Source organism: Sorex araneus, chromosome 6, assembly GCF_027595985.1.
Source record: "Sorex araneus isolate mSorAra2 chromosome 6, mSorAra2.pri, whole genome shotgun sequence".
Lineage (NCBI taxonomy): Eukaryota > Metazoa > Chordata > Mammalia > Eulipotyphla > Soricidae > Sorex > Sorex araneus.
In genome coordinates, this window is record NC_073307.1 from 159187755 (window position 1) to 159215499 (window position 27745).

At 55.5% G+C, this 27745-nt stretch overlaps 1 protein-coding gene across 2 annotated transcripts; it reads right to left on the bottom strand.

Moving 5' to 3' along the window:
* Positions 1–399: 399 nt before the first annotated feature.
* Positions 400–27740, bottom strand: CPSF7 (cleavage and polyadenylation specific factor 7). 2 transcript variants are annotated; one of them, XM_055141536.1, is made up of 10 exons: positions 27609–27740; positions 27098–27207; positions 16846–17064; positions 15900–16003; positions 15351–15523; positions 10796–11210; positions 9750–9868; positions 9026–9194; positions 7875–8042; positions 400–2217 (listed from the first exon to the last, which is right to left on the bottom strand). In XM_055141536.1, exons 2-9 carry the CDS (start codon positions 27149–27151, stop codon positions 7880–7882), a joined length of 1416 nt encoding a protein of 471 aa, XP_054997511.1. In that variant the 5' UTR covers positions 27152–27207; positions 27609–27740; the 3' UTR covers positions 400–2217; positions 7875–7879. The 2 variants fall into 2 exon arrangements, with proteins under 2 accessions (XP_054997511.1, XP_054997512.1); XM_055141537.1 differs by having other exon boundaries at positions 15378–15523; positions 27609–27739.
* Between the last annotated feature and the right edge of the window lie 5 nt (positions 27741–27745).

The following is a 27745-nucleotide window of genomic DNA, read 5'->3' on the forward strand; positions in this document are numbered from 1 at the left end:
CACGGAGACTGAGGTGACGCTGCTGGCCATGGTCAGACTGGGAAGTGGACACTGAAGCGGACACTGACAGGCACCACCTGACCCTGTCCGAGTCCGCCTGAACCGCTGACATCACCACTCTCTATCCGAAACAGGATGCTCTGAGAATGAATCTTAGGGATTCGGAACGGTAAAGAACGGCTCGGGAGTCTCGAAGCAGGCTGTGGAGACAGAGAAGGGAAAAAGCTAGACCACAGGGCACCCAGCTTCAGAGGCTCGCCCGAGAGGCCTGGAGATGCTCATTTTAGCTCCAGCCCCGCACGGGATTCCCACTAAGAATTGAGTTTCGCTCCGCCCACAGCCTCTACGTTGACCCACGCCCGTGTCCCAGACACCTCGACAAATCTATGCAATGCAGAATCCGTAAAACAGCTCACACCCCATTTATTATTTAAAAATATTCTGTTACAAAAGGAAAAAAATACAATGCAGTATAAAAGATTGACAGCGTCATCAAGTTTATTACACAATTTTTCAACCTATCAGAAAGACAAACGAATCACCGACAGCAGGGGACGGGGCCGTGGCCTTTTTGAGGGTTGGGTTTTTTTTCTCTTTGCCTTTTTGCTATCAGGAAATAAAACTAAAATTTGTGTCATCGAGTAAAAACGAAACAAAATGGGGGAGAAAAAAAATTTCTCTGGGTCAACAGCTTTTTCTGGTATTCTCTATATTTTTTTTTTCCCCTTAAACAGTCACCTTACTTGGTTTTTCTACATTTTAAAAAAGACACCCGGAGCTAGTCATCACTTAACACTTGGCCGGTGGGGCAGGGTGCCGTGTTCCGAAGGAGGTGGGCCAGATCCCGGGGCGGGGGCGGGGCAGGGGAAAAGCTATGAACTTGTAGCCTTTGTCCCGAGGGGACGCAGCTTTCAGACCCTGCGCCCGGCAAGGGCTCCGGCCAGCTCAGCCTCAGCCCTCGACTCCATGCCCCTGCCTCGAGAGCCAGGTCTCATCTCCCACACTCGTCTCTTCGTGCCAGGTGACCCGCAAACTGGGCACCCCGGCACCCTGCGGCCACGCCCACACAAAAGGATGTCATGGAAAAGCAATTCCATCCGCCCGTGTTAAGGAAAAAAAGAAAAAAAAAAAAAACTGAACCAAAACCGACCCTCCAGTGGGGGTCCTTAGGGCAGAGGCGAGCGGCCCCGGCCAGACGCCGTGCTCCCCGTGCTCCCCGGCTGGGCGAAGCTCCCCGAGACAGAACGAGGAGCTGCTGGGAGGGGAAAGGTGGAAAGACACCAAGCCTGTGACTTGACTTGCCCGCCGCACGCCAGGTCCTCCCACGCGAGCTGGAAGTGGACCGAGGGGATGCAAGCCCACGCTTACATCAGACCTGAAAACAGACCCGCCCGTGGGCCTGGCCGCGCCCGCCCCGCCGCTCCCCGCGCTGCGCCGGGGCGGGGCCTTCCTCTACAACAAGGAAGCAGCCTGCTGGCAGGAGGGCGGCCCGGGCCAGCACCAGGAGAGGCGACACCTGGGAGGGCTGCTCTGCGGGAGGCCACGGGCGGGCCGCCCCGGCGAGGAGGCCGGGCAGCGGGAGGGCGGGGGGGGGGGGGGGGGGTCGGGTCAGGGGAACAAACCGTCACTATGGAAGAGGGAGAAGCCAGAACAAGAGCGGCTTCTCCGAAAGCAACTTCTACCCTCATGGTCCCTCCTTCCCAAGGGCTGGGAAGGAAAAGGGAGTCGCAACAAAGTAGTGGTGAGTCAGAAAAGGGTTCGGACCCTCTTGGCCCCATCAAGCGTAGTGCTGAGGGCAGGACCCTGGGCATATTTTGGCACACCCAGCACGCTCCTAGAATCCCACACGGAGGCTGCGTTTCCCGCGGGAAGGAAGCCCTCCCGCCAGGCACACTGAACTGCTCCCGACAATCAGAAACTCGGTTTCCTTGGACAAAGCACCATTCTCTATGGAAACCGGGGGCCTGGCCACGCCGCTGTCCGCCATCCCTCCCGAGCGCGTGACAGTCTCTGCGTTCCTCCCCTAGCAAACAGGAGACGCGGGGCTGGAGGGCCGGCGGGCATCTTCCGTCTGCAGGGCAGAGGGTATCCCTGGGTGTCTGGAGGGAGTTTTGGGGGCTGGAAGGGGGGAGGGGTGGAGTGGCCTCCGTCCTTTAGTCCTGATCAAGGTGAGGAGATGCAAGTCCATTAAAAAAACATTTGCTTCCAACCAGACTCCTGCAACGAGAACAGCAGAAGAGAAGAGAAGTTAGACGCTCCTTCCGGCTAGCGGGGCTTACAGAGGTCACACTCCGAGTCTTTAAAACTGACAGCATTAAAAAAATGGGAGAGGGGCTGGAGTGATAGCACAGCGGGGAGGGCGTTTGCCTTGCACGCGGCCGACTCAGGTTCGAATCCCAGCATCCCATATGGTCCCCTGAGCACCGCCAGGAGTAATTCCTGAGTGCAGAGCCAGGAGTAACCCCTGTGCATCGCCGGGTGTGACCCAAAAAACAAACAAACAAAAAAATGGGAGATACAGGGAAGAGAAAAGAATACAAGTCTCAAAGGAAAAAAAGAAAGTCAAAGACAGGAAAAAAAAAAACAGGGTTGTGAAGCCAACAGGGTTGTCAGAGACGCGGGCACTGGCGGGAGGGAGCGGAGAGCAGACAGCAGCGACAGCTCTTGAGAGGAGGAGGGAAGCAGACAATGGGGCGATGTCTCGGAGCGGCTCCGAGAGGCAGCCCGGCTAAGAAAGTACGGACCCCGCCGCACCGTGAGGAAAGTTGCTACAAGGGAGTAGGGTGGGTGCCAATACCAGTTTAGAAAATCTATTCTGAGCAGAACACGGCTTACCCTTGGGGGAGGGGAGCCCGGGAACGGGAGGCACAACAGTAAGAAATCAGGTGTGTACAGAACCAAGCCCATCACCCCGAACGCCAAGGAGGCCCTAACACAGGGCGTCCTCGACAACAGAGGTGCGGTTTGCGCACAGTTCCTACAAAACGAGATGCAGAGAACTCATCCGCAGAGGCGGGCGGGCGGGCGGGCGGCTCTGGAGAACGTGTCCATGGGCAGGAGGCCCGAGGACGGGAGCCCCGGCACCGCACGCGCCAGCACACCGGGAGCAACCCCCGTTAACACCCAGGCCGGGGCGGCCGGAGCAACAGTGCAGTGGGTAGGGCGCTTGGCTTGCATGCCGCTGACCTGGGCCCGATCCCAGGTACCCCAGATGGTTCCCCAGACAGAGCCAGGAGTAAGCCTGGAGCACTGCAGAGTGTGCTCCCCTCCCCCCAAAAAACCCCACCACCACAAAAAGTGATAGCACACAGGGGCTGGAGCAGTAGCACTGCAGGGAGGGCGTTTGCCTTGCACACGGCTGACCCAGGTTTGATTCCCAGCATCCCATATGGGCCCCTGAGAACCGCCAGGGGTAATTCCTGAGTGCAGAGCCAGGAGTATCCCCTGTGCATCACCAAATAATAAAAAAAAAGTGATAGCACCCAATTCTTTTTTTGCTTTTTGGGTCACACCCTGCATTGCACAGGGGTTACTCCTGGCTCTGCACTCAGGAATTACTCCTGGCAGTGCTCGGGGGACCCTACAGGACGCTGGGAATTAAATCTGGGTCAGCAGTGTACAAGGCAAACGCACTACCCGCGGTGCCATGGCTCCAGCCCCAGCACCCAATCCTTAAAGACTGTTTTGGGGCCACAGCTAGCAGTGTTCAGGAAACCCTATGGGATCCTGTGGATCAAACGAGGTCAGGCGCGTGCAAGGCAAGTGCTTTACCTGCTGTCCCTGAAGTAACATACGGCTGCATCTGGGGGCTCTATCTGAATGCAGACAGACAGCCCACACTGCAGCGGGGGCCACGCAGCCCTCTGGCCCTACAAGTGGCACTCACTCAGAGAGACCATGACCCACCACCCGACTCACAAATTGCTAACTACAAGCGGAATAAAAAACTTGTAGGATGAGAATGTTGAGAAATGGCATTCTGGGGCATCCGAGTCAGTATTTTTGGACTACATGTCTAAGGGTAATTAGGAAAACCAGCAACCAGCATTAGGGACCAGAGCTACATTGGAGCGGGGAGGGCGCTTGCTTTGCATGGGGCCGACCTAGGTTCGACCCCCAGCATCCCATAGGGCTCCCCGAGCTGCCAAGAGTAATTTCTTTTTTTTTTTTTTTTTTTTTGGTTTTTGGGTCACACCCGGCGATGCACAGGGGTTACTCCTGGCTCTTCACTCAGGAATTACCCCTGGCGGTGCTCAGGGGACCATATGGGATGCTGGGATTAGAACCCGGGTCGGCCGCATGCAAGGCAAACGCCCTACCCGCTATGCTATCGCTCCAGCCCCTCAAGAGTAATTTCTGAGTGCAGACCTAGGAGACAGTCCTGGGCACCCCTGGGTGTGACCCCAAAACCAAAACCAAAAAAAAAAAAAGAAAAAAAAAACCAACAAACAAGCACACAAACCCAAATCAGCCATGAATCAGGCAACAAGTCTCAGAATTTATTTTTTTTTAATCTTGTCACAGGCCTACACCACCTTTCTGGGATCTAGTGACTGAGCTGTAGGCTTTTCCAGAATTACCCAAAGTGAATCACGACAGGAGAAGCGGCCCTACTTTATACAAGCCACCAGAGATGACAGCATGCAGTTACCTGCTCTAACCAGGAGACCAAATGTGACCAAACACCAATCAATGACACCACCCTGGTCATCAACACATACTGTGTGTGGACTGCAAGATCAGGGGAGGTGGTCATACTAGAGCAGGGGTCCCCGAACTTATTTAACCTACCACCCCCTTCTCGAGAGAGACAGAGAGAGGCGGGGAGAACGGGGGAGGGAGGCGTGCCAGGCCTATCTCACGGGGGCCCTTCAGATGGAGCAGGTGTCCTCTCCCTGTCCACTCCAAACGAGCCCCCGGTGGCCACAGCTTCCAGAAGAAACACCCAGGTACGCAGGAGCAGGGACTGAAGACTCAAGGCCGTCCCTCACCGTCTCCCCGCCCCTACGGGTCTGGACGATAAGCCCAAGAACACGTCCGGGCACCGTCTCAGCACACCAACGGCCTCGATCCAGAGACTCACAAATGAACGTCAAAGTGGATTAGCTCCCTGCGAAGATGTCTCCGGAACCCAATCACTTACAATTTCAGAATTCCAGGAATGCACAGCCACTTTGTGGCCGCAGGGCCTCTCGGGATATTCATAATAAGCAAGAGAAAATAAATTATCTAGCATCTGCCTATGACAGGCAGGCCTGAATAGTCGGAAAATTCAAAATAATGGTGGTGGGAAGATATTGAAATCAATGTAAACAACCTTATGAAAATAAATTTTCTTTTTTTCCTTTTTGGGTCACACCCGGCGATGCTCAGGGCTGGCTCCTGGCTCATGCACTCAGGAATTACTCCTTGCGGTGCTCGGGGGACCCTATGGGATGCTGGGAATCGAACCCCGGTCAGTCGCTTGCAAGGCAAACGCCCTCCCTGCTGTGCTATCGCTCCAGCCCCTAAAAGATTTTTTAAAAAAGAGAGAGAGAGAGAGAGAGAGAGAGAGAGAGAGAGTGCGAGAGAGAGATTTGATTTTCGGGCCACACTCGCTCAGGGCTGACTTCTGTGTCTTCACTCAGGGGTCACTCCAGGCAGGCTCAGAGGACCACACCAGGCGCTGGGGGTCAAACCCAGGCCACCGTGTGCAAGACAAGCACCCGAGTGCCACTCGGACTCTGGCCCCTGGAAGCTGCGCTGCCCGCCAATGCCAGCAGCAACAGCAGCAGCCTGTGCGGGTGTCAAGGCGGAGAGGAAGCGACAGGCTGCTACGGAAGGACGGTACTGACCACAGGCCCGCTCTGAGCCCTGCCCTGGCCCTGGCGCTGCCTCCAGCAGGGCTGGCTTCCGAGGCTCTAAGGACCCGCCCAACTAGAGTGAACATCCAGAAGTCACCGGAAGTTTCGCGGGGGGATGTGGCAGGAGCGGGCAATCCCCAATGGTGCTCAGGGTTTACCCCCGCAGTGCCTGGGGGACAAGTGTGGTAGGGACAGGACCAGGATTGGCTGTGTGTGCACCCGTGCTCTCTCTCCGGTCCCCCATTTAAAGATACTTCAGAATTCTCCACGCTGAGTCTCGGCTACTGCTGTGACCTCCGAGGACTCAGGTGGTAGCCACGCATCCATTCACACACCCAACACTGTCCCTGTCCCCTCAGTCCCCGTATGTTCAGAACCACCAACCAGAAAACGGAAGCAAGGCCAGCACCGCGCCCCCCCCCCCCCACGCCCTTTGTTTCTGGGCCACAGCCAGCAAACCTCGAGCTTACTCCTGGCTCTGCACTCAGGAGTCACGCCTGGTGCTGGGAGGGGAGGCCTGGGGGTGGAGAGGGAGGGGAACACCCACGTGCCGAACCAGCGTCAGCCACGTGCAAGGCAAGTGCCTGCCCACTGTGCCACGTGTCCAGCCCCAGGACAATCCTCTACACGCCCTTGATGAGAAACGGGAATGAGGAACCCCGCAGAAGTACAAGTCTGCGAGGACAGAAGCAAGAAGAGACCCCAATGAGCCTCCAGGAGCCATAAGACCCCCCAGACCATCCCGACTCCCTCCAAAGATCACCAAGTGCTCCTGCCGACAGACGAGAAACCCTTTTCTCCGAAAGCTTCCTTCGAGCTGGGACTGCTCAGCTACCCTGCCGTGATGGGGGCCCCTCCGCCACCACACGGGGCCCAGGAGACATACCACGCCGGGAGATGCAGGGATGAAGTCCCGCTGCCAGAGCCCCGGATGCAGCTGGCCCCGGGGCCATGCTCGCCTCTCTGGGCAGGAGAGGGTTAACAGGCTGGCCGCACCCTTTGCTTGCAGGAGACACAGCTCTGATCCCCAGCACCGTGTGGCTCTCTGAGCACCCTGGGTGCGGCCCCCCAAAACCGACCCAAACTAAACCCAAACAAAATCTGCCCCTTCTACCCTCCTTTCCCGAGAGGTATCAGACGCTATCAGTAAGGTGCCCCCCGCCCAAACTCCAAACTCTTCTAATGAAATGTCGTCCGCACAGCACCCAACGCCACCACAGTCCCGTGTAGGTCCGCTTTCCCGGGAGCCGGGGCAGAGGGCAACAGCAGGGACCGGGTGATTCTGGCCCCTTTCGCCGCCCCCCTCCCCATCTGCATTTTCCCCTTTTAGCCCCTCCCGGCCCCTCCCCACACATCCAGCCGTGCCAGGGCTCTCTTGGCTCCGCACTCAGGGAATCACTCCTGGTGAGCTCAGAGACCAAACCCTGTCAGACACATGCAGTGCGAGTGCCTCCCCGCTGCACTACCTCTCAGCCCCTGGTATTAACTCTTCTTTTTTAATTAATATCATTAGTGTGGTACCCTGAAAATCACCAAGTAGATAATTCTCTTCCTTTGGTCTTGGTCTGAGAATTCGTTGGAGTTAAAATATAATAACGAGGGGCTGGAGCAATAGCCCAGCGGGTAGGGCGTTTGCCTTGCACACAGCTGACCCGGGTTCGAATCCCAGCATTCCATAGGGTCCCCCGAGCACCGCCAGGAGTAATTCCTGAGTGCAGAGCCAGGAGTAACCACTGTGCATCGCCGGGTGTGACCCCAAAAACAAAACAAAGCAAAACAAAACCAAATAACGATCACAGCAACAGCCTTCCCTTGTTGAGAACGGAGAAGTACCACGAGGACTAAGTGCTCCACGTGGATTATCTCCCGATACTCCGCAAGCCCCGGAGATGACTTTATTCCTTTCACTCACAACTGAGGAAACCCAAGACCAGAAAGTGCCAGAGCCGGAGGGGCGGCCAGGCCTACCCTGAGCTCGAGCCAGAGTGCCGCGTGCCCCCTGCTCCTGACGAAGGGCGGGGACACTCCCACCTTTCTCAGTGGTGCCGGTCCCGCTCTCTATCCCGGTGTCTCTCGTGCTCCCGGTTCCGCTCCTGGAAATACTCGTCATGCCGATCTTCGTTATGAAGCAGGTCGCGGTGCCTCCTGCTGCTCTCTCGGGACCGGCTGGGCGACCTCTCTCGGGACCGATGTCTTTTCCTATTGGAAAGAGTCAGCGGCGTCACTCCTCAGGCCAACCCCGTGTGTCCCCAGCGTGTGTCCCCAGGAGCGTCACTAGCGTCTGGACCTCCCAGTCCCTGTCCAGGCCGCTCTCTCTCTCATCACTCGTCAGAAGCGCACTGGGAATGCCAGGTCTGATGCTTCGGGGAGGACGGAGCGAGAGTAAGTCACAAATTGGGGGGTTTGTTTTGGGGCCACACCCTGAGCTGCTCAGGTTACTCTTGGCTCTACGCTCGGGTGACTCCTGGCAGGCTCAGGGGACCGCGTGAAAACCCTACCTGCCGGACCACTGCTCCAGCCCCTGAATCTATTGAGGTCTTACTGACAGGTCGGCAGACAGTGTCACAGCTTTATGTTGATGATCTCACCACTGACTGGAGCGATAGCACAGCAGGTAAGGCATTTGCCCTGCATGCAGCCGACCCGGGTTCGATTCCTCTGTCCCACTCAGAGGCCGGCAAGCTACCGAGAGTATCCCACTCGCAACGCAGAGCCTGGCAAGCTCCCCATGGCATATTCGATATGCCAAAAAAGTTTCCCAAATATTAGATAATACTTTGGGCTGGAGCAATAGCACAGCGGGTAGGATGTTTGCCTTGCACGCGGCCGACCCGGGTTCGATTCCCAGCATCCCATACGGTCCCCCAAGCACCGTCCGGAGTAATTCCTGAGTGAGAGCCAGGAATCACCCCTATGTATCGTGGGGTGTGACCCAAAAAGCAAAAAAACAAATACAAAACCAGAACAAAACAACTCAAGGTCCTACACGTAGCCAAGGCTGTACCTGGGATTCATATCCAAGCATGTTTAACTCCAAAGTCTCTCTCCTCAGTTACTAGTCTTGCCCCCTAAATAAGCCGCTATGTCGCCCAAGGCCGAGTCAGGACACCCCGCCAACGCGAATGCTCCGATTCGATTCCTCCCACGCGTCCCTCCCACAGGCACAGGCGCTGCGCACTCACCTGGACGAGCTCCCGCTAGCACCCACGCTGTAGGACTTGGCCTCGATGCCATGCAGACAGTCCTTCAGGGAGGAGATGAGGACTCGGCAGCGCTCGTCGTTGGCGACCCGGGACTGTTTGATAACGGCGATCGCTGTGAGCAGCGTCTCGATGGCGTCACTGTAATCCCCTAGCGGGAGGAGGGGAAAGGCAGGCTGAGCCCAACGACGGCCACCAAGAGGCACGTGCAGGAGTCACTGTCACAGACATCACACATCTCTCTCTCTCTCTCTCTCTCTCTCTCTCTCTCTCTCTCTCTCTCTCTCTCTCTCTCTCTCCTCTCCCTCTGTTGTCTCTCTCTCCCTCCACACCCACCCCCCCCCCGAAACACTGCACGGAAGCCACCAGCGCTGCCTAGACCCCCAAATACCATCAGACTCCACATCAAATCTTCACTGAGATGAGGGATTCATTTCCAAAACCCCGGGTCTACACCTGACAGGGAACTCACTGTACACATTAGAGCCAGTGCTACCGGGGGCAGGAATTTCATTCTGCAAGATCACAATTGTATTAGTGGTCTTGCATTACACTGTGATTTGTATTAGACAACGGTATTAGTCATCACTAATAAATAATGAATTACAGCACCGGAGTTCCCCCAGAGCTCCTGTATTTGTTTGCTGAACTTGCCAATGGAAATGGCAGAACAAGGGGAAACGGAAGGCAAGGAGAAGGCAGCTACCTGCACTGGCTCCAGACACTGCTTTGGAGATGGCACTGCTGGAGATCGCCCTGTTCCGCTTCATGATCTCTTCAAACTCAGCTTCGCTCACTGTAGAGGGCGGAGGGCCCGAATCTCGGCTGGAGAAGAAAACCCCAGGCTGACTGTCCGCGCAGCGATTCTGGTTCTTATCACAGTTACAGCACTCACTACACTTTCCTGACGATGTCTGGCATCGCTCTCAGCCTGTTCACTGACTTGTGTTCTCTTCAAAGCAGGGGAGAGGGGGGACCTGTGTCTGCAGGGGGTGGGTGGGCGACTCCCCCAGTGGTGTTTAGGAGGCCCGGAACGTCACTGCTGGTTCCCAGCCAACCAGGCCCGAGGTGCAGTGGCAGCGATGCTGCTTTGGCCCTGCAGTGCCGGAGGAACCACGGCCAGCCGGGGGCGCTCCTGGGCTCTCCAGGGCTGCACCTGATAATGCTTGCTTGGCCCACAGGGCGCAAACAATCCAGTGCGGGTCAGGAGCCCGGCAGGCACCCCCCACACTGCTGTAACCCCATTCTCAAAGTCATGTGCTATCGGGGAGTGCACCAACACCACTGAGGGTACTCAATGCCATCAAGCTCTTTTTCCCCCGCCTCTTTTTGAGTCACACCCAGCGATGCTCAGGGCTTACTCCTGGCTCTGCACTCAGGAATTACTTCTGGAGGAGCTGGTGTGAGGGTTACCATATGGGATGTCAGGGATCGAACCTGGGTCGGCCATGTGCAAGGCAGACGCCCTCCCCGCTGTGCTATCGCTCCCGCCCCCCCCATCAGGCTCTTTTAAACAGTGGCTTGAGGGACGTGGCTGAGGTCAAGAGGGGAAGAGGCAAACACGATACCAAGAGAACATCCTCTAACCGACAGCTGACTATCCCCAGGGCTCAGCGCCACGACAACAGCCTCCGCAAGGGACAGGCCCAGAACTCAGTACCCACTGGCTCTCTCGGGGAGAGAGACACGCTACTACCACGGATGGACCTACGACGCCAGGCTTGCCTCCCAAAACAAGATGAGAGCTCTTACCTGCCATGGTGGTTATAGGGCGCCGAGGCCTTCATGTAAGTGTCGGGTGGGGGCCCCACTGTGGCGTTTGGTGGGGGGAAGAAGGCCGGGTTGAGGTGAAGGGCGGGCGGGATGGCCCCAGGGGGAGGGACAGCCAGATGAGGAGGTAGTCGGGGAGGAGGGGGCATGAGGTGCTGGTAGTGGATGCCAGGAGGGGGAGGAGGGACCCCGAAGCTCGAGGAGAGCGGCGGTGGGGGGGGGATAGGGGGCGGGGGCAGGCCCATGAGGGGGAGGGCTGACGGGGGGCGGCTGAAGTAGGGCAGCACACTGGGGGGCTTATCCACACGGGCAGATGAGGGGACAAGGTTCTCGGAGGGCGTGGCCCGTCCATCGGCAGAGTCGCTAGAGTCCCGCGAGTGGGCCCTTGGAGGTATTCCTGCGGAGCAAAACAGAGCGCCCGTCACTGCCGGGTGTCAAGGCGTCCACGGGACCAGTCAGCTCATCCTCCAGAGCAGCCGACACCAAGCGTGGCAGCTGAGAAAGACAAATCACCTCCCGCCTTCTCTGTGCGCAGACAAAACGGCCAGCGGTAACTTAAGCAGCAGGAACACTGTTTTCCACTGTACGAGACACCAGAACCACCCCCTCTCCCCGTGCCAAGCGCACACCATTCCTCTACTCGGAACCCTGCAGGACGTCACACTTCATTGTCCCTCATTTTTCCTTCTTTTTCATTTGCGGACCACACCCAGCGATGCTCAGGGGTTACTACTGGCTCTGCACTCAGTGGTCAGTCCTGGTGGTGCTCCGGGACGAAACAGGATGCGCTACCCACTGTACTATCTCTCTGGCCCCTTGTTTTCTATTTTTTAATGCCGGAGGATCCCAGGAACCCATGAGAAAAGGAGAGTGCTGCCACATGTCTGTCACCTCAGCTACAGTCAACCTGACCTGACACCCACAGCCCTGAGCTCACAGACTAGGACCAGAGATCTCTCTCCTGTGCTGCGCGCTGGGAATTCTCTCTGCAACGGCAAAGGAATGACCGGGGAACTTAAGGGGGAAGAGGAAAGGGTGTGGGTGGTAGCAAAACTGGCAACCAGAGAGGGAAGAAACACACAACTAAGCGCAGGAGACTGGAGGGGAAGTAAAAAATCCAGAAAATGGGAGGTACCTGGAGAAAAGAACTGCCAACAGAACGGGCAGACGAGCACAGTGGACTGCGAGGACGACGAGCAAAACCGTGGGACGGGCCGGAGTCCCACAGAGACAGGGCGTTGGCCTTGCACACGCCCAGGCCGGATTCAGCCCCCAGCATCCCAAGTGGCCCCCTGACACTGCCAGGCATGACCCCTTCCAGGACTAAGCCCTGGGCGCCACCGGGTGTGGTCCAAAGTCAACAAAAGCTGTGGCTCAAAACCTGCCGCAGGCCGGGAGTGCTCCCGCTGTGTTCCAAGACCCTGCCGGCCACGGGCAGGCTACCGGGTGCACCGCCAAGCCGGCTGCAGTGACAGCATGCACGCCGGCGGCGCCAGCCAGGCCGCAGGGCAGCGGACAGAGCCCAGGGACCAAGGTGTTCGCCCTGCAGGCTGCCAGGCCAACCCTGGTTGGATCCCCAGCACCACAGATGGTCCCCGCAGCACCGCCGGGAGTAAGCCCTGGGCAGGGGGGCAGGGGTAAGCCTGAGCACCTCACACGAGACGGGGCGCAACCACCCCCTACCGCTCCCCGCCGGAAACACGGCTTGGACATTGCCACGTCACTTGGCCAGACCTGTCTTCTCTCTCTCCAATTCAGCATCCTAGACCTGACGGTCCTGGAAGAGCACTGGAAACTGTACCGGCAGAGAGACGCCAATACGGGGCCCGAGCGACAGCACAGCGGAAAGGGCGTTCTGCATGCAACCCACCTGGGTTCAATCCCCCGCACCCCATATGGTCCCCCCAGCAAGGCCAAGAGCAATCCCTGAGTGTAAAGCCTGGAGTAAACCCTGAGCACTGCCCAGTGGGGTCCAAAAACAAACAGAGGGAAACAAACAAAAGAAGACAGCAGGAAAGTGTGGAGAAAAGCAATGCTCCTTAAAAGCTTCCCTGCAGGGGCTGGAGCAATAGCACAGCGGGGAGGGTGTTTGCCTTGCACTCAGCTGACCCGGGTTCGATTCCCAGCACCCATTATGGTGCCCTGAGCACCGCCAGGAGTAATTCCTGAACACAGAGCCAGGAGTAACCTCTGTGCATTGCCAGGTGTGCAAAACAAAACACAGCCAAAAAAAACCTTCTTAACTAATCGCGTCTGACAGCCACCAATGTCGTCTCTGGTGCAGAAAACCACCAGTGCCCATGAATCACAACACTCTGGTTTGGTTTTGTTTCTTGGGTTCTGGGCTATGCTCAGCAGTGCTCGGGGCTTACTTCTGGCTCTCCACTCAGGGATCACTCTCAGCGATGCTCAGGGGACCATAGCTGGTGTCGGGGACGGAACCTGGGTCAGCTGCGCGGCCCCACCTTCCTCGAACCCAGCACTTCATTTCTTTCCTGGTGCAGACATGTGGCAATGTGCTTCCTCCCTTAGCTCACACTGAAGAGAAGAGGGAGGCATCGGCCAGCAGGGTCCTCTGCGGGCCAGCTACCGTCCCGGCCACGCGGCTCCCTCCTGCAAGGGCTTGTTCTGTACTGACGGCCACAAACCCGAGAAGAACATCCATTTTGAAGCTGAGATGTTCACCATCAACACGGCCCACGTCCAAGTATGTGCCAGAGCAAATAAACAGTACTCATCAGTATGGTCTCAGCACACAAAGGGAGTAAGACACAGGGAGCCAAGGAGAGGCAGAAACTGTGTGCGGGGTTTTTGGGTTTTGTTTTTTCAAGTTTTGGGGTCACACCTGGCTCTGCACTCAAGAGATTACTCCTGAGGGGATCTGGAAACCATACAGGGTGCTGGGAATCCAACTGGGCTCAGACACATGCCAGGTAATAGCCCTTCCTGCTGCACTACCTCTCCAGCCCAGAAGCATCCTTCTTTATCCAGTGTAAAATTAAACATCTTTGGAAAATCAGAAGAGGGTTGAATTACAGAGAGACTAAAATATAGGGAACTCGAAAACTCAAGGTTTCTTTTTCTTTTTTCGCTTTTTGGGTCACACCCAGTGGTGCTCAGGGGTTACTCGTGGCTCTGCACTCAGGAATTAACTCCTGGTGGTGCTCGGGGGACAACATGGGATGCTGGGAATCGAACCTGGGTCGGCTGTTGTGCAAGGCAAACGCCCTCCCCGCTGTACTATCGCTCCAGCCCCGAAAACTCAAGTTTTCAAGGGAAAGCAGTATGCCCCTTCCAGCCCAGCCCACACTCACCCAGGCTGGCAGCGGAGTTACTCTTACGCACGGGAGTGGCCAAATACCCCACTTCAATCAAACCAGGTCCCAGTGGCCCAATCAGCACAATGCACTGTTTTAAACAGCAGCTCGGAGGGACAGAGCGCAGGTGATGAAATGCTGCCATCCCCAGAGGGCTGCCAGAGGCCAGGGGCAGCGCCACACCTCGGGAGGTCAGGCAGCCCACAGGAAGGGGCGGCTGGACACGACTGACGCGCACCAACCCACTCACCAGAGGCTGATTCATAAAACACAGCCCCAAGGGGTTCGTTACAAGGAGGACGGTAACTGCCAAGCAGACCGGAGGACCCGTGTCGGCTGGCCAGTGTGCTCTCTCCCCAGCAGGAGAGGCTGACTGGGAAGCCCAATTAGTGCCACGAGTGACTGGGTGGGCAGAGTTAGTATCGAGGGAGTGAACTTCAGGGATAGTCCGACCAAGCTGAGCTGCAGCACGATGCAACTGTACCAACGGGAACACAGCAGGTGAGGCCATGATACGCCCTGGTAACCGTGGGGCCGGAGAGACAGCACAGTGGGTAAGGCGCGTGCCTAGCACGTGGCTGACCTGGGTCCGCTCCCCGGCATGCCCTAGGGTCCCCCACACACCACCAGGAGTAACCCCTGAGCATCACTGAGCATGGCCCCAACACAAACGAAAAAGAAACCCTTTGGCGTCTTCCCTGGGCCATGCAGGACCCGCCCCAGGCAGGTTCCGCCTCCGGGGCGCAGAGCTGCTCCTGCCTGCGGGAGGGCCACCCCCCCGACACCCTAGGGATGACACTCAGGCTGAGCAGGGAGTGAACGCTGAGCACTGCCAGGTTGGGGGGGTTCCCCCAACCTAGCTCCTATTTCGGGGTCTGTTTCTTGCCGACTCAGAGAAGCACAGCCTGGGCCCGCTGACCCTCCGGACCGCCCAGGCGGAAACACGGCTTTAGGCTTACGGCCACTGGCGTCAAGTCGCAGGCCCGGGTGAGGCAACAGCCCGGGCCGAGCAGCGCCGTCCCCAGCGCCACTCGGTGGGTTCAGGCAAACCCAAACTGCCGTCAGGCACCTACCTGAGTGTCCGGCAGCAGGGGCTGCCTCCCGACTACCCCAGCACCCCCCCCCCCCCCGCCCCGAGGCCTTCGCAGGGCAGGCTGAGCCTACGCCACAGAACACCACCCACAAACTCCCCCCACTCCATACAGATGGTCTCCACGTACCCCCTCTTGGGACTCGGACGCACTCACGTTTCCGAGCCTGTGCCTCAAACTGTGACAGGTTTTGCCGGGTGGCCGGCCTCACATCCACTTTTTCTCCATTAAGAACTTTTCCCGGCAGGAGTTCCAACAATCTGTGAACAGAGTTTTCTGAGGCAACCACCACCTCAGCATACCTTGAGGAAGAAAGATTAAAAAATGAGTGAGATCCACGAGACAACGGACAGCGAAGCCAAGCAAGTCTCTCCCACTTTCAGTAAAAATTGGTCAAGCAAAGGGTATCTTGAAATACTACACGCACAGCTACCACCACCAAAAAATGTGTCAGCCTGTAATTGTCCGATTGGCATTAGAGTCAGCTTTCTCTGTCCTTCAATGTGACACGGACGGTCTGCGACATTGCAACTAGGTCCCGCTTGTGGCAATGTGCCAAAATCAAGGCAGTGAACTGGGCAGGGGGGCGGGGGGGTTAGAATCCAGGGTCCAATACAAGGCAGATCCGTTATACCGATGGTTACAAACTAAAAGGGGCTTCTCAAATCCAGACCTCACCCTTTGGACTGGCCATTTGCTCGATTCTCTGCAAATTTCAACTCCACCACATCATAGACTCCTATAGAGCGAATAACTTGGATCAGCTGCTGGTCTGTGGTCCACTGGGGCCGACAAGATGGAAAAGGAAGAAATGTCAAGAGCTACACACCGCCCCCCCACCCAGAATACCCCAAACCGTCCCCCAAACCTGGCAGTCTACTCGCAACCAACGCCTCCGACAGGAAACCCCGAGCCCTACCGATACTTCGGGCAGCGCAGGCGGCCTTCCCGGCTCCGCCCACAACCGAATTCCAAACCCAGCCACGTTCTCCCACCTCCGAGAGGAGGAAGATGAGAGCCTGTTTTACCTCTGGGTTGGCCGGCCGTCAGTTAAGGACCGAATACCAGGTAAGACCTGAAAGGCTCGAGCTGACCGCTGCCAGGAATCCTCCCCTCGGTCTACCTCTTTCCTAACCTGGAAAAACCACCACCACCCCCGCCCCCGCCACCAGCCCCCAAAAGTGCCACAAGTAACTGCTGCAGAACAACAATCACCGCCTGCCCCAAGTACCCTCGAGCCTGACCCTCGAGCCTAGCAAGGTCGCTGGCGCCTGGCAGCCCTCACTCTAACAGGACCAGCTAACCGACACCAGAGAGTTCAAGGTGCTCGCCAGGAAATCTCATCCCCACCGAGGACCCTGCGGGACATAAAGGCCCAGGGCCGGGGCAGTAGTAGTAAGATGGCAGACAAAAGCAACTACCCACTCAATCACTGCTTTCTTCGGCACCAGTACGTCCTCAGGATAGCTCTCTTTCAGAGATCAATCCAACCTGATCCCAAGGGAAAAAAAAAAAATCCAACCCCATCAGAGGACAGAACAGGGCAACAGTGGTGTTGAAAATGCCATCACCTCCCAGGGCTCTCCCGCTAGCCCCCCGTCACCCTCTGGTCACTCATGCTCACCCAGGAGAAGCTGCCCACGTAGACAGCGGCTCGCCTATTGCGCAGGCCGCTATAGGTGTACAGAATTGCGGGGGTCTTGTTATTGGGCTTGGGAGATGGTTCCTGGCGCACAGGAGGTGGTGGCTCAGTGCTGCTGCTTCTGTCATCTGATGGCTGGGAGGTGGCTGTCAATACGTCATCATACAGGTCAATCTGATCTGTATTGTTGAACTCTGGGTCCTAAGAAATGAGGGGTTGGCAAAGGTGGGTTGCAGATCTTTCATTGTGTTCATTCTATTTCACGCTAGTTTAGAATCCAAACCCTCTGTACGAAAAAAACAAAAACAAAAAAAACAACACCCTACCAAATCTCCTCGCCTTATTCTAGGATAAAAAAGGCACGAGAAACTTCATTGGTTTCAGCTACGTTTCCTTCCAAAGCTGTTACCGGTCTGCACCGTGACTAGCCTGATCACCCCTGAGAATCCAAAGGTCTAAGAGAAGAAGCCAGAGAACTAGGGACAGAGATGCACCCGCCTCCACTGATGTTAGTCAGCTTCTGAAGGTCACACCTAAGCACCCTAACAAAACATTCTACTATCTGTGTCCAAAGCCAAGAGCTTGAAAAATCACAAAACAGGGGCCAGAGCAAACAGTACGGCGGGGAGGGAGCTCGCCTTACACGGGGCCCACCTGGAGTCGATCCCCAGCATCCCATACAGTCCCGGAGTCCAGAGCACAGAGCCAAGAGCAAACTGAGTGCCATCATGTAGTTATCCCCTCCCCACCCCCCAAAAAAAACAACACATACTAAGCCAACCTACAAAGAAACAGCAAAAGAAAAGCGTGTTCAAGCGGATGCCGAAAGGCAAAGAAGGGACTGGTTGAAACTGGACACAGGGCCAGAGAGACAGCATGAAACCAAGGGGCCTGAGCACCACGTGTGGTCCTTCGACTACCATCAGGACTGATCCCCGAGCAAGAGTAAGTCCTGAGCACCTCCATGTGCGGTCCAAATCCTCTTCCCCCAAAACCAATCCAAATAAACTACCAGTTCTAAAACTCAGAGCAGGGCCGAGAACACAGCCCAGACGGCTGGAGTGCCTGCCATACAGGTGCCAGGCTGAAACGTGAACTCTGGCACTGTGTGGGCCCATGGGCGCTGCTGCATCAATGGGCGCAGGCACTGAAGCACCCGGCCTACAGGAGCCAGGCTGAAGTAGTGCCCAGACCTCTGAGCACTGCTGGGGAGGCCCCCAAACACCATGGGGCCACTGAGATCTCATCACTGAGCTTAAACGATGGGAGTTCATGTCTGGCAAGCTACCGAGAGTATCCCGCCCGCACGGCAGAGCCTGGCAAGCTACTCGTGGCGTATTCAATATGCCAAAAACAGTAACAAGTCTCACAATGGAGATGTTACTGGTGTCCACTCGAGCAAATCGATGAACAACAGGACGACAGTGCTACATGTCTGGTAGATATAAAACCCTGAGTAGCAATGACCCTTTAATCCCCAGTGGGGACTGTCCCAATGAAAAATTCAGGGCTGGGGATGTGGTTTCATGCCCAGCACGCACGAGGCAGTGATTTCACCCCCCAGCACCACACGGTCCCCAGAGCACAGGCCGGGTAAATACCACCAGGATTGCCCCGATTACAAACAAGGAGTGTGGGGGACGGGGGTCGGCGGAAATTCCCTCCAGTACACCTCACAGCAAAAGCACGTCTTTTCTAATTAAAAGGAAAACTGTGAAAAGGAGGAAGTAACTCAGGGATTTTTCCTGGGTTCTCTCAGATGACAAGCAGATCCAATGCGTTATCAAGACGCTTAAACGAGAGACGTCTCTGTGTGGTCATACATGCATAGATAGTCCTTGCTGCATAAACACAGGACAGACGTGGCAAGCCCCGACAGCATGAATGTGTACTCTGACATCTGAATCCACACTTCGCTTGCGCGGGTAGAACGCAGTGTCCCTTCCACATTCATGCATGACTCCCTGCTCCCTGGGGTGATGATGTCCTACGGCTGGGCCTTCGGGGATGGCTCGGGAGTCCAGTGGGTGATACGCTCCTGAACGGGACCGGATGCTCTTACTAGCCAACGAAGCCTGCGCTGTTCTCCAACATGGGAGGATGCAAGCAGTCTACAAGCCAGAAGGGGCCTCTCCCCAGAATCCAAGTCTAACCTGCAGAACTCTGGCAAACAGGCGTTTGCTGTGGGGCCCAAGAGATAGTACAATGGGTAAGGTGCTTGCCCCTGGAGTTCAATTGTGGTTGGTCCAGGTTCGATCCCCAGCACCCTATGTGGTCCCCTGTGGAGTCCTGTCAGGTGTATGCCCCCGACCACCCCCTCCCCCGAAAAAAACCCTTTCGTTTACATGGTCTCAATACTATTAACAGCAGCACCATCTACAAACACATGTACCAAAAATGCTACAACCAGGAGCACTACAGTCAAGAGATCTTAACATCTGCGATTCAGGGGCCGGAGCGATAGCACAGCGGGTAGGGCGTTTGCCTTGCACGCAGCCGACCCAGGTTCGATCCCCGGCATCCCATATGGTCCCCCAAGCACTGCCAGGAGTAATTCCTGAGTGTAAAGCCAGGAGTGACCCCTGAGCGTCGCTGGGTGTGACCCAAAAAGCAAAAAAAAAAACAACAAAAAACATCTGCGATTCAGAGAGATCCTCTGACCTTAAGAATCAGAAGTATACTTTTTCAGGTAAGACTTTAAAACATCTGGGGCCAGAGCGAAAGCACAGCGGGTAGGGCATTTGCCTTGCACGCGGCCGACCCGGGTTTGATCCCTGGCATCCCATATGGTCCCCCAAGCACCGCCAGGAGTAATTCCTGAGTGCAAAGCCAGGAGTAACCCCTGAGCATCACTGTGTGTGACCCAAAAAGCAAAAAAAAAAAAAAAAAAAGACTAAAACATTCAAGCTGTGCAAAAGATGATGCGGCCTGAATGGTAAAGAGACAGAGAGGTTCACGATGCTTGAGAGAAACTACAGCTCATTCGTATTGTTCTCTTTCTAAAGCAGGAGTAAGAGAAGAACTGAGAGAAACCGAGTGTCCAGTTTCCAGAAGAGTCTTTCCTCCAATGCAACTCAGGACCGACAACTTCAAACTTGTCTCCCTTCAAACTAGCACAAGAACTGCCCAGTCTGGAGGAAGGCTAGAAAAGGAAAAAGGGAGACCCATTATCACATACTTCTTTTGGTTTTGGGGCCCTACCCAAGGGTGCCCAGGCGCGACTCCCAGCTGGCGTGTCAGGACCGCACCGAAGCCGCAGCCAAGCCACTGCGCACAGCAGCCCGCAGCACGCACGTGCGCCCCGCTTGGGGGGGGCCCACGGCTGGGAGCGCTTCAGGGGATCAAGTGCAAAGCGTGCGCTCCTGCCCTTCCAGCCATCCCCCTGGCCCGGTGCAGCTCTTGGAATCTCTCCTTGGCCCACAATATTCCCTGTTAGAAAAGAATTGGAAACAATCTTTCAGTTTCTTTGGTAGAGGGAGGAAAGTGCACACCAAACTACAATCATTGGATTGTTCTGACAGTGGAAGGAATTCCAAATGCTCGGCTCAAACGCGTCAGAGCGCCGAGAGTGGCATGTGGAAGTATCGGGTTCAACACCCAGCATGGTACAGTGGCAGTCACATTTTTCATATAACCAAAATCAAAATAATTTATACCCTAAACCCTAGTTTCTTAAAACTCTAAGTCATGATCTCTTTTCTTTCTTTTTATTTTGGGGGGGCGACACCCAGAGGTGTTGAGGATTTACTCCTGGCTCTGTGCTCATCATATCACTCCTGGTGGGGCTCAAGGGACCACATGGGGTACCAGAGATCAACCCGGGCCAGCTGCATACAAGGCGAACACCCTAAGTACCGTACGACCACTCTGGCCCCTGCAAGTCCTTTTAAAAATGTTTCAGGGCGGGGCCGGAGCGATAGCACAGCGGGTAGGGCGTTTGCCTTGCACGCGGCCGACCCGGGTTCGATCCCCGGCATCCCATATGGTCCCCCAAGCACCGCCAGGAGTAGTTCCTGAGTGCAAAGCCAGGAGTAACCCCTGAGCATCGCTGGGTGTGACCCAAAAAGCAAAAAAAAAGAAAAAAAATGTTTCAGGGCCAGGGAATTAACTCCACAGGTGGAGCACGTGCCTTGCACGAAGGAGATCCAGATTGGAATCACAGCACTGAAATCAAATGGTTCCCAAAGCATCACCTGGAGCGACCCCCAAATATCAGTGGATGTGGTCCCCCAAATGTTCAAAAATAAATTTCCTTATGATCGATTATCAATAAACATCTAACCTGTGACCGACTTTATAAGCCTGAATACCTGGGGCTGCATACAAATTTCTGGGGCCAAAGGGGGCTGCAAGCAGAACTAAGTTAAGGAGCTCTGCCTGGACAACCGCACTGGCACTTGTTTCAGCCTCATGAAAGTACCAGAATGGAAACTGCAAGAGCAGACTTGAGGAGCAGTGTGAAAAGCAAGAGGAGGTAGGCTGGGAATGCGGGGCAGCGGCAGAGCGCACTGTCTTGTGCGCCTGAGGCCCTGGGGTCGCTTTCTGGTACTGCAAAACAAAAGCACAATGAAGGCATCAGTGAGGCAAGCACGTGCGTGGACTGTCCTAGTCACATATGTGAGAAAGAGCCTGGACACACGAGCGGAGCATGTGCAGAGCAGGGAGAGAAGCTAACACGGGAGAGTGGAGGGCAGCTAAGCTGAACCAGCCGAAAATGGGCTCGTGCTTAAACTATTTCACAGTCCTGTCAAACAATCCCTGTCTAGACGAAGCGCTGTCGCCTGGCTCATTTCATTCGTTCATTCACTCATGTAACAGTATGTAACAGTAAGGAACATGTGCCCCGTGCAAGGCAGGAAGGCAGAAGGGCCTAGAATCAACACTTGATTCTTGACTAGTTCCACTTGATAACGGTTTTTGGGTTTGTTTTTTTTTTAATCTTTTAAAATCAGGGAGTTTCGAATGGAATTTAAATAAAGAAACTCGCCATCTTGGATAGTAAGTGGAACCAAATTGCGATTCCTTCCATACAGGTATCTATGATACAGTTCGTACAAGTTCTGGTACAAAAATAACCACTGAAAAGTGAGTAGCAAACCACATACGGATTTAGACAACTCAAGAGATCAAATGTGTCACGTGCAAATCCCCACGCTGAAAGCCTAGGCAAACCTTTCAGGGTCGCTTAGAGAGTATGACAGACTCGATCTGGAAGATCTTAGTGTACGGATTACCTTACCACTTTAAGAAACCACAAACTGATTCAATGAACGCAATCTTGTCACAAGATTCAAATGGTCTCTCTGGGCCAGCGAGCCTCAGCTCAAAGAAGTTGGTGGGAACTGTTCTGAGGCACGGAGCGGGCCTGCGGAGGATTCTGCCGAAGAAACAACGTATCAAGTTGGGCTTGGGTTTAAATCTGCTAGCAACACCAAGTCAGTTTACTTCTTCCACCGGTTAAAAAAAAAATATGACAATACAGATAACGGTCCTGAGGTATTTTCTTGACCAAATGAGTAGATGCTTTATACAATAATGGAATAAGTGAAAGCAAAACCTAATTCTATCAAGTAAGTGAAAAATACAATGTTTTGCACGCACTGACAGTGAAGTTTCATTCCAGGGAGACAAAAAAAGAAGGGGGGGGGGGCGGGGACAGTGGTACAGCACATGCCTGCCTGGCATGTATTTGAGAACCTGATTCCATACCCGGCACTGACAGCATCAAAAATACATGGCACAGAAAGATTGTGAATTTCTTTTGTTAAAAGAAACGGCATGACTTTTCATTGAAATAAGATAGGCCCTACCTGTACACCCCAATGTTCTTCCAGATGCCTTTCCTTTTTTTTTTTTTTTTTTGCTTTTTGGGTCACACCCAGCGATGCTCAGGGGTTACTCCTGGCTTTGCACTCAGGAATTACTCCTGGCGGTGCTTGGGGGACCATATGGGATGCCGGGGATCGAACCCGGGTCGGCCGAGTGCAAGGCAAACGCCCTACCCGCTGTGCTATCGCTCCGGCCCTAGATGCCTTTCCTTAAAGGAAATAATTAAGACCTAGAATTTTTGTTCAAGCAACTTTTTTTTTTCCCTTTTTTGGGTCACACCCGGCGATGTACAGGGGTCACTCCTGGCTCTGCACTCAGGAATTACCCCTGGTGCTGCTCAGGGGACCATATGAAATGCTGGGAATCGAACCCAGGTCGGCCGCATGCAAGGCAAACGCCCTCCCCGCCGTGCTATCGCTCCAGCCCCCCAAGCAACTTCTAATGCTTTCTGCTGTAACCAAAGCTCAGAGAGCTTGGCTTTGTAATTACCATTTCCAGTTTTCACTGCACGCTTCCCTCCTCTCTCTCTGTCCACTGCCATTAGGCACTGGGAATAGCATGCCAGAGCAGAGATGCCATTTTCTCCTTTTACCTCACGAGTTCTGACGCAATGCCATGCTAGCAATGGAAAATGGCTCGATAAATATCTGTTGATGGCAGTAAGGAACTCAGCAAACCTGGGCTGGAGAAATATCACAGAGGGCAGGGCACTTGTCTTAGATGCTTCCAATCTGGATTAGCATCCTTTATGGTCCCGAGCCCACCATGAGTGAGCGGAGTCAGGAATAAGTCCTGAACACCACCTGGTATAGCCCAAAACCAAATATATATATATAATAAAAAAAAGGACTCAGCATACTGTGCAAAGTGCCTATCTTTGCAAAAGGAACAAAGTCTCGGCTCTCGCTTTTCCAGAGCTCTTCTCCCCAGCCCAGGAGGCCAGCTGGGCGGCCCCGAGACTCCTGAGAGAATAGGACTAAGGCCGCTCTGTGAAGCAGCCTTTGTAGCACACACTCGGAGAGCTCAGGAAGTTGCCGCCCTGGGCTCCGTCTAAGGGACTGTGCTGATTTTCTATGGGGAGCAAAGACACAGGATGGGGTTCGGGTGTTTAGGTCACTTTGGGGTGGATCAACACTCCCCAAAACATTCTAAAACAAGGCGGGAGAGCCTAGCAGGTAAGTCACCTGCCTGCACGCAGCCAACCAGGCTTCGATCACCACCAGCACAGTCCCTGACCCACGAGCAAGCCCCAAGCACCACCAAGTTTGGCCCCAAAACAAAAGCAAAGCAAAACACAAAATCATTCTAAACCAACTGATCCTCGCAATCTTCAGGCTAAGCCTACTGCTAACGACCCTGGCCAGAGAGCTGTGTATCATTTCTTTACAGCACCTTCCCTTGACTTTTCACAAAACATCAAAAATCTGCATCTGGGCCGGACTGACAGTACCGTGGACAGGGCGCTTTCCTTACACACATCTGACCTGGGTTCAATCCCTGGCACCCCACACGTCCCCCAAGCCCGCCTTGGGGGTGATTCCTGAGTGCAGAGTCAGGGTAAGCTCTGAGCACCTCCATGTGGCCAAAAGCAAAAAACCCAGGAAACTACACTTGACGTCAACTTGCCAGACATCAGTATCTATTTGCTACTGCTACATTCTGCAACATGCAGTTTATTGGAGACCTATTACAAAGTCCTTTTAAACGAAGGCGACCAGAAGAAAGACTCTGTTGAGACCAAAGACTTGACAAACAAAGCAGAGCCCAGCAGATAAGGCCTGTCTTTTCAATGACCTATACTCCTACTGCTAAAGAATTTATGAAATCTCCTTTCGGGTGGCGAGTCTGATGTGGCTCTATCTGCAGGTGCAGGGCCCTGCTGCACACATTTCCCAAAGTGAACCAGCAGCTCCTTTCTCCACCCACCAGTGAGGAAATTAAGGAAGGGGAAGCTCTCATTAATAACAGAAAATAAGCGTTAAGAGTTAAGGCGCTTACTTGCCTTGCCCGCACTGACCCCAGTTAGATCCCTGGCATAATGCATAGTCGTTGGAGAAGTGCCAGAAGTGACCCCTGGGCACAGCGTCAGAAAGAAGCTCTGAGCACTATGGGGTGTGGCCCAAACCCCTCCCTCAAAGAGTGATAAATGAGAATTAAAGAAATCTTTTCTTGTTGTTCTAAGGTGAAAGAAAAAAAAATTCCCGGGACGGAGTGCTCGTACAGTGGGGAGGGCAGCTGCCTTGCACACAGCCAACCCAGGTTCAATACCTGGTACCACATACGGTCTCCCAAGCCCTAATCGAGTGATCCCTGAGCACAGAGCCAGGAGTAAGCCCTGAGCATAAGCGGGAACAACCCCAAAACCGAAACAAACCAAGCTGGGCTGCAGAGATAGTATAGGGTAAGATACTCGCCTTACAGGTGGGTGACCCCAGTTCATTCCTGGCACGACATCCAATCCCTGAAGAGCTGTCAGGAGTAAGCCCTGAGCACTGCCAGTGTGGTTCCAAAGCCCCCTACCCCCACCCGACCTAAAAAATATAATGAAAGTCTGACTTAAAAATAACATGGAAAACTCAGAAAGGCAAGAGCTTATAACTAAATACACTAAACCTTTTCTAACTCACAAATAATTTTTCCCTTTGGAAATTAAATTTTAATGTATTTAAGCACCAGACACCTTTAAACGACTGATATAACTGAGGCGTAAAGAATGGCTATCAGAAAGTATATCTGGGGGCCAGAGAGACAGCAGAGCAGATGAGTTGGCCCCGTACACGGCCGGTGCTGGTTAGATCCCTGGGCACAGCCAGGAGACCGGAGTAAGAAGTGGCCCACCCTCTCCCCCCAGCATAAAAAAGTGCAACTGGGGCTAGAGAGAGAGAACAGCATTGACGCACTGGCCTTATGTACAGCTAATCCAGGCCTGGTCCCCAGCACCGTATCTATCCCCGAGCGATCTCTGAGCAGTCAGGAATAAGCGCAAAGCATGCCCAGGTGTGCACGCCCTCCCCAGAGAAAGGCAGAACCGGTCAAACTATACCGAGCACAGAGGCATCACGGTGTTATACTAGTCTATTTTGTGTCCAAACTTAGTGCATTAAATATACATTTTTGCTTTGTAGTCACACCTGGCTGTGATCAGAGCTGACACCTGGCAGAGTGCTCAGGGATCACTCCTGGCAGTGCCCAGGAGACCACACGGTCGCCGTGGGTTGAATCAGGTCAGTCACACGGAAGGCAAGCACCTACATCCTGCACGCTTTCAAATATAAACGTTTAAGGGTAAAGTTCTGCCAAGTGAATACAATGGCATGTGTCAACCTCTTCTGCTGTCTCGTATTCCAAAGGAAAGGGCTCAACGTGTGGGGCCCTGGGTTCGGGCCTCAGCAAGGCCGGCGAGTGTGACGGCCCAGCCAGAACACTCTCCTCCAGCCCATCCTCATCATCACTGTGGGAAGAACCAGCTCACTCAACGCGGGGTACAAGCCAGGCAGAACATCAGGAAGGCTTAACTAGCGTCGGAATCGTTAAGATTTATGTGACCTCAAGAGCTCAGAACCCTAATGCATATGAAGTCTGCTATTTCGATCCCCACGTAAAACTCCGGGACATAAGACTGAGAGAGCAAATTCAGGGCTGAAGCGACAGCACAGCGGGGAGGGCTTGCACCAGGCGGACCCCCACTCCAGTCCGGGTATCTCCCATGTGGTCCCCCAGCACTGCCCAGGAGTAATGCCTGAGTGCAGAGCCAGGAGTAACCCCTGAGCATCGCCAAGTGTGGCCCAAAAACCAAAAAAAAAAAAAAAAAAAGAGAGAGAGAAAGAGGGAGAGAGAGAGAGAGAGAGAGAGAGAGAGAGAGAGAGAGAGAGAGAGAGAACCCAAGGGTGAACCGTTCATACTTGCTTTTTAAACTGCTTTAACTTTGGCCAACACCTCCTCCTCTCAGCCCCTCGCCGAGAGAAGAAATTAAGATGCATCAAGGAAACCAAGGAGCTGCTCGAGCCTACAGTCAAGGACTCACAGATAACACGCGAAACGCTCTTTAGTCGGGAGTAGGACGGAAAACCAAGCGCTCCCCGGGAAGCCCGCTCGGAGAGCCGCGATGTCGGGGAGCCGACTCGGCGGGTAACGTAACGTAACGGGGCCCGGGCTCCCCCCAAAATAAAAGAGCGTGGCAGTGGCCCCGCCGGGAGGGACGAGTCCCGCGGGCCGGCTCAGCGTCCCGTTAAACCTGAGTTTCACTCCTGCCTAATTAGCCCTCTCCATCAACCGTGAAACACTCGGCCCGGGGGCCTGCCCGCAAGAGCGGGGCGCCAGGGCCGCCCGCGGGGGGTCCCAGCGAGCCGTCTCCGCCCGGGGGGGCGCCGCTCGCCGGCCCCCGCCCCCCCCGCGGCCCGCCCACCTGGTTGAACTCCTCGTCCGCGTAGATATCGATCAAGTCCACTCCTTCGGACATGGCTCCGGCGGGGCGATCGCGGGCCCGGGCGCTGGGCGAGGGCGGGAGAGCGGCCACTGCGGGAGCCGGGGAGGGGGGAGGCGGCGGTGAGCGGGGCGCGCGCGGGGCGGGGCGGGGCGGGCGCGGGCCGCGCGCGGGGGTCCCGGGGCGGGCGGCGGGGTGGGGCCCGGCCCCCGCGTCCCGCCCGGCCGCGCCCCGCCCCCGGCCCGGCCCGGCCCGGCCCGGCCGCCCCTCCGCCCGCGGGGGGCCCCGCCGCGGCGCCCCTCGGCCCGGCCCGGCCCGCGGCCCCGGCCTAGGCCGCCGGCGGGCCCCGGGCGCGCGTCCCTCCGAGTCCCGGGCTTCCGGCCGGCCCCCGCTCCCCGCCCCGCACGCCCCGGCCCGGCCGCCCCGCCGCCCGCCGCCCCCAAACTCAACCCTCTTCCGGCCCGGCCGGCCCGCGGTCGCGCGCCCCCGTTACCGGGAATATGGCGGCGGCGGCGGCGGCGGCCAGTCCGGACTAGGCCCGAAGCGCGCGAACCGCTCTCGGCCCCAGCGCCCGCCCCCCTCCCCGCCGCCCGCGGCGTCACACGCACGGCCACTTCCGCCTCGTGCCGG